The sequence below is a fragment of the Rhinolophus sinicus genome, linkage group LG01 (assembly GCF_036562045.2).
Source record: "Rhinolophus sinicus isolate RSC01 linkage group LG01, ASM3656204v1, whole genome shotgun sequence".
Taxonomy (NCBI): domain Eukaryota; kingdom Metazoa; phylum Chordata; class Mammalia; order Chiroptera; family Rhinolophidae; genus Rhinolophus; species Rhinolophus sinicus.
Window position 1 is genome coordinate 48,450,499 of NC_133751.1, and position 14,791 is coordinate 48,465,289.

The following is a 14,791-nucleotide window of genomic DNA, read 5'->3' on the forward strand; positions in this document are numbered from 1 at the left end:
GGGATCCAGGTGACACGTCTCGGCACATAGCTGGGGAGAAGGACACTCTGTCTATCTGCATAGAGCACGCATCCCTCCAGAACCCAGGAGTCATAGAGGAAGCAGCATCCATGGATGCTGGGGACCCCACAAGAAGCATCTCTCGCAGAGGCCTCCACGAGCCCCACCTGGATAGATGGACTTGTGCCATCATTTGAGATGTCCCATTGGGAGCTCCTAGAAATATTTGAAGGAAATACTGCATGGAGTGGGGCTCAGTGTCATTGCAGCTCATTGTTTAAGTAGCAACCAATCATTTATTCCCTAGGCAGGTGAAAACTAAATACACACTACACGTACCCGTGGTTGCCTCTGGGCACCGGTATTCTAGAGAGTCCATTTTCTTCTTTATATTTTTATGGAACTTTCCAAATTTTCCACTCTAAGCAATTGTAATGAGAAAAACAAAAGCTATGAATCAAGAATATTTTCTCTTTCCTTTCCCTTCTCTCCCAGCGGAAGCCTCTGCACTGCCTAAGGCTGCTGTGGTTTCTCCCCTTGCTGAACTCCTGCAGTAACTCTTGGGTGCAGATCCGCGTTTATTCATTGTTTTTGGTACTTGTGCCAGCGTTGGGAGCTCCTTCAGGATGAGGAACTCATCTCCTACTCAAGCCCTCCCCCTCCACTCACTCTGCTTTCAGGAGTTATTTCTCAGAACCTGCCTGTCCTGCTCCCACCCTGCACCTTCATACTTGCTGTCTCATCTGCCAGCATCCCCTCCTCCCTCATCCCAAACAGCGTGGGGGCTCCCTGCTTATCACCTTCGGTTTTGACTCAAATGTCACTTCTCAGCGAGGCTTTCCCTGACCAGGCTATTTATAATAGAATTGCACACCCTCCCAAGATTCTTGCCCCCTTGCTCACTGCATTTCTCCCTATGTCATAGATTTCCATCCTACGTGCTGTGCGTTATACTTCTTCGTTCTATCTCCTTACACTAGTATGCAAGCTCTATGAAGGCGAGGATTTTTGTCTAGTTTGTTCTCTGCTGTAATCTCACCACCTAGTATGTATGCTTAGTATGTATAGAAGATGCTCAATAAATATTTGTTGAATACGTGAGTACATTTTCTAATAACAATAGTTACCACGTACCAGATACTGTGGTAGGAGTTTAGTCATTCCCTCATTCGGTCTCCACAGTGTTTTGAGGTAGGTAGCATTATCTCGGTTTTAAAGTTGAGGAAACCAAAGCTCAGAGAGGTTAGGTAACTCAGCTGAAGCCACATGCTATCCTGTAGCAGAGGGGCCAGGAGCTTCCACTCCAGGAGGTCTCCTCTGTCTGGTGGGTCTGGTGAGGTGGCTGTCCCTCACTGGGCGCCACACCCAGCTGGCCTCCTGAATCAGCTCATGCTGAGGCTGCTGCTTCCCCCACTGCAGGGAGCACAGAGCTGCTGCTCAGAGGTACCATTCCTCAGAAATGGGCGCCTCTCCCAATAGGTCCCTTCTCATGACAAAAGGTCCACAACCCTACAACCAGAGAAGCCAGCTTGCCCCTCCCCCCCTCACTGCCTCTACTCTCTAGTTTGCATGCTCTAGGTTCCGGTGTAAATGAGCACAAGAAGTTTTCTTTCCTCCTCTCTAGGCCCATTTTCCCAAAGGGAGGGTGGTTGCTCCCCTAGCATCTTCTGAAGACTAGCGGGTAGAATACCAGCAAGAACCCAGAAGCTCTGGGCTCAAGCTCTGGATCCGCTGCTCCCTGGTTATATCGTGTGCTTGGGCAAGTCATTTAACTTACTGCATTGACAGAACAGAACAGAATTAGTCTTTCCCTGGGGTTGCCCTGCGGTATTGTAATATTGGCAAATGTGGACCCTGCCTCATGGGACTGTTGTACAGATGCTTGAGACAAAATGGTTATCATCCTTAGCACCATGCCTGACACATAAAGCTTAACAAACGCCAGCTGCCATTGTTATTGTTCCTGCTTGGTTTGGAAACTGGGCAGGGTCTGCAATCAGCTCGTAGGATGGGCTGTGGGCGTGAATTGTAGCTGATGACCACTCCAATCACCGGTGAAACTCCTAGAGCTTCAGTTCTCGGAGTTTGTATTCCTTGTTCAAGGTCACATAGTCACACTTTTAAAAGGCCTTCATTAGGACACTTTTCAGAATACCTAACCTCTTCAGTCAGTACATTATGTTTCTGCTGGAAGGTAATTGTTGCCATCTCCGCTGGGCAGCACAATTTGAGGAATAATTTGCACAAGCATCAATTGCCACCATGACCAAAGCACGAAGCATAATTATCTCTAGTGGAAACTGTGATTGAGCCTGTGAATCGAGGCCTAATTTGCAGGGGCTGTACCTGAACTGCCGCCTCTGGAACACTATGTGCCTGCTCGATGTTGGGTTCTAATCAACCTGAGCCTGTTTCCAAACACTCATTCTCCACGTTCCAGTGCGTCGAAAGTCCCGACTCTGGTGTCAAGCTCTCTGCAGAGTCTGTGGCTGAACTGAGACCTTCCTATTGTCCAAGACATGATTCATAGTTTGCAAGGGAATTTCCTTTACTGGCTTTGTTTCCTAGTTGCAGTAAAATCAGTATGATTGGGAACAATCCATCTGCCACCATTCCCCCAGTAGCAAGGCGCTGCTCTCCCCACTCAAGTGTTTCACCCAGGAAGATCTAGTTCTATTTGTGCCTGAAGGGAAGGATATGGGGGATCCAGGCCTTCCTTTTCCCTCATGTGAATGACCATACACAACAGAATTCATCTCTTGCCCTCACCACGGCCAGTGTCTGCTTTACACATGGGCCCAGAGGCCATACTTTGAGTACTTCTGAGAAGCTGATGATGGCATCTGTGACATGGGAGGTCTTTCATCCTGAGGCCAGAGTATGTGTTCTGCCAGCCCTTTGTACCATCTGGAAACAACACTGGGAATCATATTTGCAGGTCCACAAATGTTATTTGATTGTTCCATGGCATGAAAAACTTAATTTGAGGCTTAGTGGAGAGAGCAGACTAAAGAAGGCTGAGGCAACACAGCCTTTAAGGGCAAAACATGCTGAGTTTGAGCAAAAACACACATTCTCCCTGCAGTCAGCACTCTGTGAGCACTGGGGAGAGTACGCAGAGCTGGGATCAATGTGCACAGATAATTCTCCAACTTTACTTTCGCCTCTTTTACCCTCCTGCAGGCCAGTGTCTTGTCATAATTACCTCGGCTACACAATCCTTGTTTGTATCTCCAGAGAGTCAGTGATGTCTGAAGAACACGAGTCCAGAGACAGATGACCCAAGTGTGGGAGGAGCCCCAAGATGAAGGAAACGTAAAACAGTGAAAAGTGCAGGCTTTTGACTCAGTCAGACTTCAGTTCCAATCCTGGTTTTGTTATGCACCATTTGTGAGACCTTTATAGCTTCTCTGAGTCTCAGTTTGCTTAGTGCAAAATGGAACAGATAATATCTAAACTGTAAGAGTGTTATAAAAATCACTAAAACATATGTAATGCATAAAAAAGCTGGCTCATCTGAGGTATTGAATACATGGCAACATCTGTAAAATGGAGGTATTTAGTAATAACTTTGCAATGTGGTTGTGAAAAGTAGGGGAGAAAATGCCTTTGGCCTATAGTAGATGTTTAATAAATGGTACTGTTTTTAGTGCTATCCTTGCCAGCAAAGTCACATCTGGTAAAATGGGGAGTATTTCTGCTCTACCTCCCATAAGGACTGGAGAAAATTATATGTGCCTCGCTTGTTTTTTGCAGTTGTGATAACTAAAATTACACACAATATATTGAAAGCCAGGAATGGGGAACAATGTGCTAGAATGAAACACACTGGATTGGGGGGCAAGGGACTTGGGTTCTAGTGTTGGTGCTCTTTTGCTGACCAAGTGGCCATAGGTAAATCACCAAGTAATCACACCGTCAGGGGCAGGTGTACACACGGCTGAACTCTCAGCTGTGAGAAAATCAAACGTGAGAAATTATTGTTATTGTTCTCTGAGGATAAAGCCAGTCTTCCTTTTGTAATCTTTAGAACCCAGCCAAGTCCTTGGTATATAGTGGGCACTCAATATTTTTGTTTAATGAATTATAAACTGCCCAGAAGTCCTATTTTTAATCATTAGTAAATTTTTTTTGCCTGTAAGTTTATAGCCTTTTGTCTCAGTGTGATCTGTTGGCTCTCTGGTACTGTGTCCCACAGAATTTGTATTCCATGCTAACCTTAACATACTCAGAAATGTTTTTTTGATATACCTGAAAGTAGAAAAAAACTGGCAATAAAGAGAGAAAGCAGCTCTTCTGTATTTGGCAGCTAAAGGACAGTTTTATAATTCCCCCAAACCCATCTCTGGTTTGGTTACCACTTCTCTAGGTTCCCTATTATTTTATGTACCCATTCTACAGGATTTCTGCAGAGTGAAGGTGGTAAGTGTTGCAGAAACCTGGGCTGCTTATGTAGATGACCCTTCATGGGTAGTCAATGTGAAGGATGCCTTGTAAGTCTCTTCTAAGTGGAAGGTGGGAGGTAGAAACATGGATGAGGGCACTGGACTTACCGGTACCAGTGGAGAGATCTTTAAGTGTAACTTCTTAGTAGTAGGGTACACCGTATGTGCCTTCCCCACCCACACTACATACTATCCCAGAATTGTTCCACTATTTGGTCTCTGAGGGCTTTGGTAGAAGAGGGAACCTTGTAGCAGTGAGAGAAGGGAGATGGAGACCAAAAGGCTAAGTCACCATCACTGTGCACTGTAATAAACTGCCCTGGAACAAGAGCCCTGGCAAAGGTAGAATGCGTTTCAGATCATGACTTCCCGCATTACTGAGGCACATCTGTGATCTTGTCATTTTTAATACCATCTCCCACCCTCAACATCTTCTTCCTCTTTTCCTTCCCCTCCCCTCTACCCATTTCATCTTTTCCCCTTCCTCCCAAAGCCTGACTAAAACCTCAAGCGCTCCAGCTGGGTTAGGTGTCCCTCCGTGGCCTGCAACTGACTGCACTGCGATTTCTGCTTTAGCTACTTACTGTCCAGTTCTGAGAAGGAGGACCTTCATATTGCTCAACATTCTATCCCCAAATGCCCCAAGTAGTGCACCACGCTCAGGATGATGCTCAGCAAATGTTTAATTTATTTGGTGTACCAGAGTATACTTCTAATTTATTGCATTTTTTTCTCTAGATACTATAATAGCTAAGCAAATAGACGTACATGTCAGTCTTTTTTCTTTATACAATAGACAAAAAGTGTTGGGAAGCTGGACACCAATCAGCTATTTTTTTTCCTGGTACCAGATCATCATACTGCAGAGTTCCTTCAAACCATGAAAGTACAGTAGTACGAGGCTGCATAAATTGTTCAAGATCACAGAATAAAATACAAAGTTTTTCAAACCATTTTTACAAAAGCTGCAAAACTACAAAATCCTACAAGAAAAAGTAGAGCAATCTCATTTATAAACATCAATTTAACAGTGTATGAAATATAACATAGCCAAATACAAAGCTTAAATCCTAGTTACACAAATACAACTCAAGAAATAACAACCCTCCCCCACCTATACTATTTAGGACTCAAAAGTAGCTTCCACACCTGCCCCCTCGGGCTGACCACCTTTTCATCAGCTCTCATCAGAGCCCTAGCGTTGGCCCTGACCCTGCCTCTAGCCCGCAGCCCTGGCCGTCAGCCTCATCTGCCAGGGCCTCGCGGTACTGCACTGGCTAGTGCTGGGGTTCTTTCTTAGGATGGAGTTTGGCCACGAACCCCAGGATTGTCATCTTGCTGGTTTCTAGGTTGCTTCGGGGACCTCAAGAGAATTCACATTCCGGTGGACTGGTGTGAGGCACTCGCCTGCAATTGCGGTATCGCTGCTGCACGAAATCTTCCATCGTAAGCCTCTTCGGGTACCCAAAGAGGAAGTGGTACTTTGAGGCACATACCCCCAACCAACGCAGCATCTCCCAGACCTGTGCCTCCCTGGCGCTATTACCTTTCATGTAAATAAGGCCCAAGATCATCATTAATGAGACCCTCCCAGATCCTCCTCCTCCTCGAGGTTTTGGTTTGTTGATCAGGATGTGAGTGTGGTGCTTGCGGCCAAGTTTTCAGCTGGAAACCAAAGGCACACAGCAGATATTCTGTGGCCTAGCGACGATCTCAGGGAACAGAGATTTCAAGTCACCGATAACGTATTTCACCATCTCGGAGCGAGTGATGGGACTCTTCTTTTTGTCCTTCACCAGCAGCAACTGCACCAACTCCGCCCCCGTCCGATCCATACGGCGGGAGGGCCTGCGCCCGGCCACCTTTCGGGGTGAGGGCGGGCTCCACAGCCCCCCTCTCCCTCATGGCGCCAGGGTCCTCCTTGGGGCTGTCCTGCAGCAGGGGGCTCGGGGCCTCCTCCTGCGAGGCGGTCAGGGTCTCACCGTCATGACCGCCATCCTTCTACCCCTCAGCCTGAGGGATGGGGAGAGTCCCGCTCTCGTGTTTCTGCAACATGTTTTCCCGCAGCCAGGTGCCCAGCGCGTACACGGGCCGAGGGGTGTGCGAGCCGCTGCACAAACCCCAGCGGAGGGCGGCTGGCGCGGCGGGAAGAGGACTAGGAGAGCTGACACGGGGGGCTTCACGGCTGCCGGACAGCACCGCAGAGAACGCGGGCCCGCCGCGCAAAACCCCCGGCACCGAACTTCGGCGCGGCCACTGCGCAGCCTCAGTACAAACGCGCGCGCCGGCTCGCGGGGCCACTTCCGGCCAACTCAGGCAAGATGGTGGCGGGGGCCACACGAAGACCCTCCCCTTCCGGCTCCCTGTCGGTTGGGGGTACGCGCTGGCTTCTTTGGATACCCGGTCTGTGTGGGGAATGTCCACTCCTCGGTGCCTTAGGCTGGAGAGCTGAGGGGCGGTACCAGGGTTTTCATTTCCAAGGCACGCGGAGTGGGGAGTGTTTCAGTGTACAAGGATGAAATAGGGATGGAGTTCTAGCCACGTCCTTTCAGCAGGTGCTTATTTATAAGTGTGTGTATCTATTAATAGGATTTTGAGTGATTTACTGTGGCTCAAGTGCAGAGTGCATAGAGGTGAACGCTGGGAGCTAAGGCTCTGCGGACCAATTAGTGAAGGGCCTTGAACAGGATAGGATGCTAGGGAGGTTGAGATTTATTCTGAACACGATGGGAAAATACTACAAGGGAATTTCAGCAAAGGAGTGTCTGGACCAGTCTCTATCTTCACAGTGTCCCTCATGGCAGTGTGGAAAATGGATTGGAGCAGAGCCCACCAAAAGCTGGGAATCCAGTTTGGACTATTACAGTGCAGAATAGGAACTGGGCCTTGTTCATGGGTTTACCCCTGGCGCTCAGATCAGTGCCTGCTGTGTTGAGGCGCTCCGCAAATATTGTAAAATAGATGACGAAGACACGGATGAGGATTGCAGATTCTACAGGGGTGAAAGGAAAATGATGAGATACATTGAGTGAAGTATAGCTGGCAGAAATAGTTGACTGATGGAGGAAAGGGAGATATTTTTTTACCTGGTCAAATTTAACTACTCCCTTTTTTTCTTTTTGTATACCCTACTCTGAACTTTCTCCCACTTCTCTCGCTGTCCCCCACTCCCCTGACATTTAAGGTTCAGCTTAAATGTCACCTTTCCAAAATCTTCCTTAGTCTCCATGTAGTTATTTACTGCCACGTCCGAATCACCATAGCAATTTGTTTTTATTTAACATCTACTTATATAGACCTTATTATGTGCCAGGCTCTATTCTAACCACTTTTCAAATATTTATTTATTTAATTCTCATTAAGTTAAGTACTATTACCATCATCCCTATTTTACAGATATGTCTTTCTTACGGCATTTGCTATTTACTAGCTATGTAATCTTGGGCAAGTTACCTAAACTCCCTGCCCCTCAGTTACCTTATCAGTAAAATGGATATAATAGTAGAAACAACATTGTGGAGGTTATGTAAAGTTATATAAAGCATTTAACAGTGCTTGACAAATACTGACTGTTCAATGAATGTTAACTATTATTTATTGCATATTTCTCATGTGGTGATAATGTGCTAGGTATTTACAATTATTAACTCATCTACTCCTCATAAGCTCTGGTAGATAAATAGTATTATTATCCCAATTTTACAAGTGAAGTAACACATAGGGAGCTTAAGTAACTTGCCCAATATCACATGACTGAGATTTGAACCATAGTATGACTCCAGAGATTATGCTTTTAACCACTATATTAATAAATGTTAATTATTATTATTGACCATACTCTGCATTATAATTATTTTTATGCTTATCTTATTACCCTCCAAAAACAAACATCCTAAAAGCTAGGGCCATGTCTTTAACTTTTGTGAAGAGCCCCTCTGAGTTGGCACTAAGCATATGATTGCCACTGAATAAATGATGGAAAGCTTTACTTCTTTACATAGGAAATAACACTTATATTATTAATAAATAAATATCTGACAGTTAGACTTTTTTAGATGTAGTCATGAACTCTTCATTTTAAAAACTTATGAAATATATATACCCATTTATACTATATGACTTACAAAATCTGAAAGTGTGCGAATGAAACTGGAAGATGTTTATTATAGTCTAGCTTGAAGCTATTATTAGTTTCCATTGTGCCAGACATTTTATGTACAGTATAATTTAGTCCTCACAAATCCCTATTAGGAAGGTATTATTACCCTCATTTTACAAATGGGAAAACAGTCACAGAGAGGTTGAATCACCTGTCCCAAACCACCCATCTGTTAAGTGCTAGACCGGACCTGAAAACCTAGATCTGTTTAATCTGAACACTGTACTCATGACCCCCATGCTGGATTGACTGGTTATTTGTTTCTCCTGAAGGCAGAGAGAACTACTCTTACCTAAAAGGACAGCACTAGAGATAAAATAGTCCACTTATACCAGGGATGCCAAAAATATGTGTACAAGTGGACACTTTGGTCAACGTTGCTCAAGCAGTAGTTCGCCGTAATCAGAAGTGTCTGGACGCTGACGTAATTGCAGAAGTGAAATGTGACTTGTATTCATCTTTTGTTACCGGAATATATTCAGTATTACAATTTTAATATAGTTTTCCTTTCTTAAAATGTGTATACATTTTTTTAGCATCCTCTGTATATCTTTCTCATATCAAGCATTGCCAGCATTGCCAAGAAGACATGTAGGAGATACAGGCATGGAAAGGAGCATATAGGAAATACACTGGTAAGAATTTTGAGGGACAAATTAGCAGTAATATATGGCAATTTAAAAAACTGAATGAATAATATACTACTACTCATCCAAAAAAAGGAACAAACTACTGATAAAACCTAGATGACGTATTGAGAGAAAGAAGAAAGATACAAAAGATTACATACAATATGATTCCATTTAATCTGGTATTTCAGATAGGTTAAACTAATCTGTGGTGCCGGATATTAGAACTGTAGAGGGGTTGACTGGAAAGTGGTATGCATGAACTTTCTGGGGGTAATGGGAATGTTCTTTATCTTGGTTTGGGTGTAGGTATACATTTGTCAAAGCTTATAAAACCGCCCTTAATATGTATGCATTTCACAGTATATAAATATACCTCAAAATTATGAAAATAAAAGTTTTTTATTGAGGTATAATTAACATAATATTAGTTTCGGGTACACAATATCATGATTCTATATTGGTGTATACTGCAAAGTGATCACCACAATAAGTCTAGTTAACATCCATCACCATACATAGTTACAAAATTATTTTTTTCTTGTGATGAAAACTTTTCAGATCTCTCTCTTAGCAACTTTCAAACATGCATTACAGTATTATTAATTATAGTCACCATGTATAAAAGATTTTTAAAAAGTGAATCATACTCTATGGGGTATGTATTTTTGTCCTTACTTTACAGAAGGAACCGGAGGCTCAGGAAAATTAAGTAACTTGCCTAAAGTTACCCAGTGAATAAATGGCAAGGCCAAACCAAGTCCAGATATTTTTAACTGCAAATCCCATAATACTTTTCAAGACCGTTGGAGTGGCTTTCATGTTCAGATTGTCACTGAAATTCACAAGACACAATAGGCTTAGCAGGCATGAGGCTGACTTCCCCTTAAGAAGGGATACAGAATAAGGAGCAGAATAACCGTGTTAAGCTAACAGTATCATAAAGGACTTGGATATCCAGAACCAATGTCCCAATTACCATTTTGGGTTTTGTTTTTTTTTAACTTAAGGGAAACTTTAAAGCAATCTAGTTTTAAAAGGAGTTGAGGTTAAGAGAGAGAAGAAAGAACGTGAAAGCTTCAAACGGAGTCAGACAGGAGGGAGGATGGTCACGGGACAGGGACGTCACATGTTCTCTGTCTTGGAAATGAGGTGGGCACAGATTCTGGTCAGTCCATTGTTTTCTTTAGTCTTCTGTTCAGCGGCCCTCTCCAGCAAGTGGCTGTGCACCTGCTCCTTTCTCAGGCTCACCTGGAAAGCCAAGGCCTCTGCTTGGGCTTTATTGGGGACCTGGGCAATCTCCTTGTTTGCCAACTTGAGTTTCTCTTCTGCTTGGGTCTTCAGTGCACGGTATATTTGGCCATCCTCGATTCTTACTCTGTGATCCTTAATATACTTCTGAGTTTGGGTGATGAGCATGCAATAGAATATACAGCTGTCAACTTACAATGGACACCTAAAAATTATATAATGTTATTAACCAATGTCACCCCAATAGATTTAACTAAAGAAATAAGCAATCCTTCCCTAAACTATTAAAAGGGAGGAAATGTCTATCTCTTTAGTGGGGAGAGGGCAGCAAAACAGATACTTGGTGACTGTTAGATTAAAACCTTCAAGGAGGATCCTTTTAGCCTTGGCTAGAGTGTTTGAAAGCCCACAGGGCTTAGCACAGTTTAGTATGCGGAAAGGGATCAGGGAGTTACGCTGGAAAAGCAGAAGTACAGGATGAATTATCCTGGAAATGTCCGGCAGTGTGGGTGTAGACAAGGTGGGCCCTAGAACAAAGCACTGACCTAGGTCAGGAGACCTGCGTTCTGGCGTCCCTCACGCACTCATTCTGTGATCCCGCACAGGGACCACCTCTCTGGGCCCGGTTCCTCATCTTTAAGGCCTGACAGCCCTTGCTTCACCCATCCGCACAGAGTTATGTTGAGGTTCAAGTAAGATTATAAATGCAAACATACTTTTAAAGTGCTCTACTATTAAGAAACAAATAGAAAATAGAAAGTGTTACAGCATTTTTTTTTTTTTAAAGAGAAGTGGTAGAAAAAAATCTCAGTAATGAGCGTGACTGGCCTCTCATGCAGACATTTTGGAATGAGCTTACACATTCCTGGTTGAAAAAAAACCGTCTGGCCAAAAAAGATTAAATAAAGAAATGTAAAGTCCTGACACACCATCTAAGGCCAGTGAATGCTTTGGTGGGGAGCCAGGGTTATCTTGTTGGATTCCTTCTAAACTTGGAATAGCGTCCTCCAAACTCGTGAGTGCCTTCTTCACACAGATGCGGAATAACGTCTCACCCAGATCTGAGGGAGCCCCAAATTGCACAGTGTTTGTGTTTTCCCTATTTCTCCTGGCAATCTTGACAGCCATGCAGCTGATCTGGCTCAAAGAAGGCATCAGAGAAAGAGCTTTGTTCTGTATCCCTGGGCCAGGGGCAAAATGGAGCCCCGTTTTGTCACAGCAGAATCCACAGAGCGTGAGGCCATGGGTCTTGTGGCAGGACGGCTAGGCAGATGATTCGATCTGACTTGGGTAATGAAAATTGTTACTGTTTGCGGAGCAATTGTGTAAGCAACAGTGGTTCTATGTTGGGCTGCCTGTGACCCACCAGTGTCTGTAACATAACACCCAACCCAGAGGAGGAGCAGAGCCTGGCCAGCGGGGGAGGGGAGAGATGCAGGGGGCACAGGGCCTCCTACTCCCTCCTCCACTGTCCCACCCCCTCTCTAAACGTCGAAGGAGAGTTGGCGAGAAGGCATTTGCCACCTGGACACAATGAGGCCCAGTGCAAGGGGCAGGCGCGAGGCTGGCCGGGAGCCAGGGTCCTGGTCTGAATGGCTGTCGCCAAGGGGCTGCCAACAGCCCATCTCTATCCCTGTGAGGCCGGGCCAGGGCCGGGTGGGGGGGGGATCCCTCCACCCCCAGTTCAGAAGCCCAACTCACGCCATTTGCTGGCCGTGATCAGAATGCGCGCGACGCGGGGACTTGGAGCAGCTGAACAGAGCCGCTTCCCTTCTGCCCGCCGCCAGTGCACTTGGATTAGAGCAGGCTCTCCGGAGTCCCTTTGTTGGCTGCTTGTTATTCTGCACGCACCGAGCACTGTGCATTCATCTTTATTAGTTCTAATTGCTTCCCTATTCTAATGGGATCTTGATATTCCCATACAATTGAAAGGAAATGTATTCATTAAAATAATTCTTCTCCTAACTGCTGCTTCAAGCTGCTCCTCTAAGTGACATTGTCTTCTAGCCACAGCCTGCTGAGGCCTCTTATTAAGACTCTAGTCAAAAGCCAACTTTGGGCAGCAAACTTTCCTTGCAGGAGTTTCCAGACACTGAAGAGAGGGAGCTTTTTAATCAGCTCACACTGGAGCTGGAGGCCAGCTGGTGTGATTGGGGGTGCTGCTGTGGCGGGTGAGGGGAGAAGGGCTTGCCTCCAGCCCTGCCTCCCACAACAATGACCCCTTTCTGCACACCCAACTGGCTTAGACAGGGCTTCCCCCCACCCCCCTGTGAAACTTTTTGTTTATGCCACTAGCAGTTACTAGGTGTGTTCTAAGTGCAGGGGTGCAGGGCGCTGAGGAAGGTGCTGTGGGAAGTGTGAAGACGGAGCTGTAGTCTCAAGGTGTTTATGGGCTCTGTGGGTGGCTCCAACTCCCAGTCCCTAAAGTTAGGCAGGAGAGGAAAGGCCAGGACCGCTCTCAGCATCCAAAACACTTAGTAGAATAAAAAACTTAGAAAAGCAGGCTGCTATTTCATAAATGTGTTTGATTTAATAACCAAAATCTTTCAAGCCATGGGATCATAGGGGTAACACAAGAAGCTTCTTTGGGACATTGGGAATCATTGATCTCTTTGGGGGAAATAAGGCCTTATGAGAAAGAATGACTTGTAAACGTATGCTCTTTACATGCGCGGTGTAAATAAAGTGCTACAGGAGTTTGGAGGAGCGGACGGGAGCATGTACTGTTGCTTGACTCTTATTGGATCCCTGTCACAGGCCTGTGAGAGAAGCAGAATTCTTCCTCATCTTACAAATAAGATCCAAGAGAAGTTCAGTAATTTGTCCAGTGTCAACTGTTGAAGTCAGGGTTTAAACGCCAGCCTTCTGACTGCAAAGCACCGGCTGTCTTCACGGCATCATGCTACCTCTCACGTCGTATCTGTCAGGGGCCATCAGAAGAGGTGTAGTGTGGAAGGTGGTGTTTGAACCCCCTTGAGGCTTTTAGGGACCGTGGGTTGTCAGCAGGTAGAGAGCGGGGTCCACAGGAAGGAAGAGACTGGGCAAGAGCACAGGGGCTGGAAGAAGCTGGCATAGCAGGAAATTACAGGAGTCCAGGTGGCTCAGCCGCTGGAGAGTGTGCCAAGCAGTAGTGGAAGGAAGGCAGAGAGGTTTGTGAGGGGCCTGTTAAGAGCCTCGCCTGTCAGGAGTTTGGATTTTATGCTATAAGAACTTCTCCAAGGAGGATACTTGAACCTCCGGATAAACACAGTATTTCTTTCAGGAGCATCAGTTTTCCTGGAGGTGAATAATTATAAACATCTTTATATTAAAAGAAATTCAGATATATCATAGAATAGGATGCAGAGTTCTTATGAATTTTTAAAAGAAAACAGAAGACTTCAAAGAGAGGTTGGGCGTGCTGGCGGGAGCTTCGGGCTACGCAGTCCCATGAGGGACTGACGGCATTTCTTTTGTCTGCTGCTGCTGTACTTCAGCCAGAAAGTTTGAGAAGTACTAATTTTGGATAAAAGGTTTTGATCCCAGGTATAAAATAATTAGGTATATTTCAAGAAGTATGGCAGGGGCTTGAAAGATGGGTTGGAGGGGGCAGGGACTGAAGAAAGATAGGAGACCAGTAAGAGATTGCTGCAATAAAGTCTCAGGAGACATGAAGAGCCTAGGGGGCTGCAGGGGCCTCAGAGCCCACATCTTTGCCCTGGCTCTTGGGAGGGGACCACCTGACAAATGTCCCACCCCGAAGCCACTCCTTCCTTTGGGAAGGACAAAGATTAGACCAGGCTGACAGGGAAGGTTGCAGCAGAAGCAGCCAAGGGAGGGCCTGAGCCTGGGCCAGGACGGGGTCCTCCCAGAGAATCTTTGTGCCCTGGCCACCTCACCCGCCACACTGGCTGCCTATTACCTTCCAGCCCAGCAGGTTTATTAGCTTAACTATCAAAAGGCAAGTGGTTAGGCCAATGATTCTCTTGGTGGGGGGCAGGTGTGAGATGGTAGGATGTTGCCATGTTGCAGCAGCCTGCTGTCTTATACTGGTGGGTAGTGCTGTGGTACCCAAGCATGGTGGCTGACATCCTGTGGTCGGGAGAGACTCAGGGAGGAAGGACGGAATAAGGCAACTCAGCTTAGGACCAAGGTGTAGCTTTACTTCTCCTTATCATCAGGAGATGAAGATAGCCCACCTTAGTTAGCCTGACTCTCTTGGATGGGTGACTTTTTTTAGATAGTTTAGAATTTGTTTCTTGAAGCATCAGTTTTTTAAAGCATTAAAAATTTCCTTAATGCTTTATTTTTTTCTCATTTTAGAAGGG

At 45.5% G+C, this 14,791-nt stretch overlaps 1 protein-coding gene across 1 annotated transcript; it reads right to left on the reverse strand.

Annotated features, from left to right (window-relative positions):
- Nucleotides 1-5,110: 5,110 nt before the first annotated feature.
- Nucleotides 5,111-6,791, reverse strand: MAGEF1 (MAGE family member F1). Its single transcript, XM_019735753.2, is given in 2 exon segments — nt 5,111-6,299; nt 6,301-6,791. Coding segments are annotated over 2 exon segments (867 nt in total). The 5' UTR covers nt 6,501-6,791; the 3' UTR covers nt 5,111-5,632.
- Between the last annotated feature and the right edge of the window lie 8,000 nt (nt 6,792-14,791).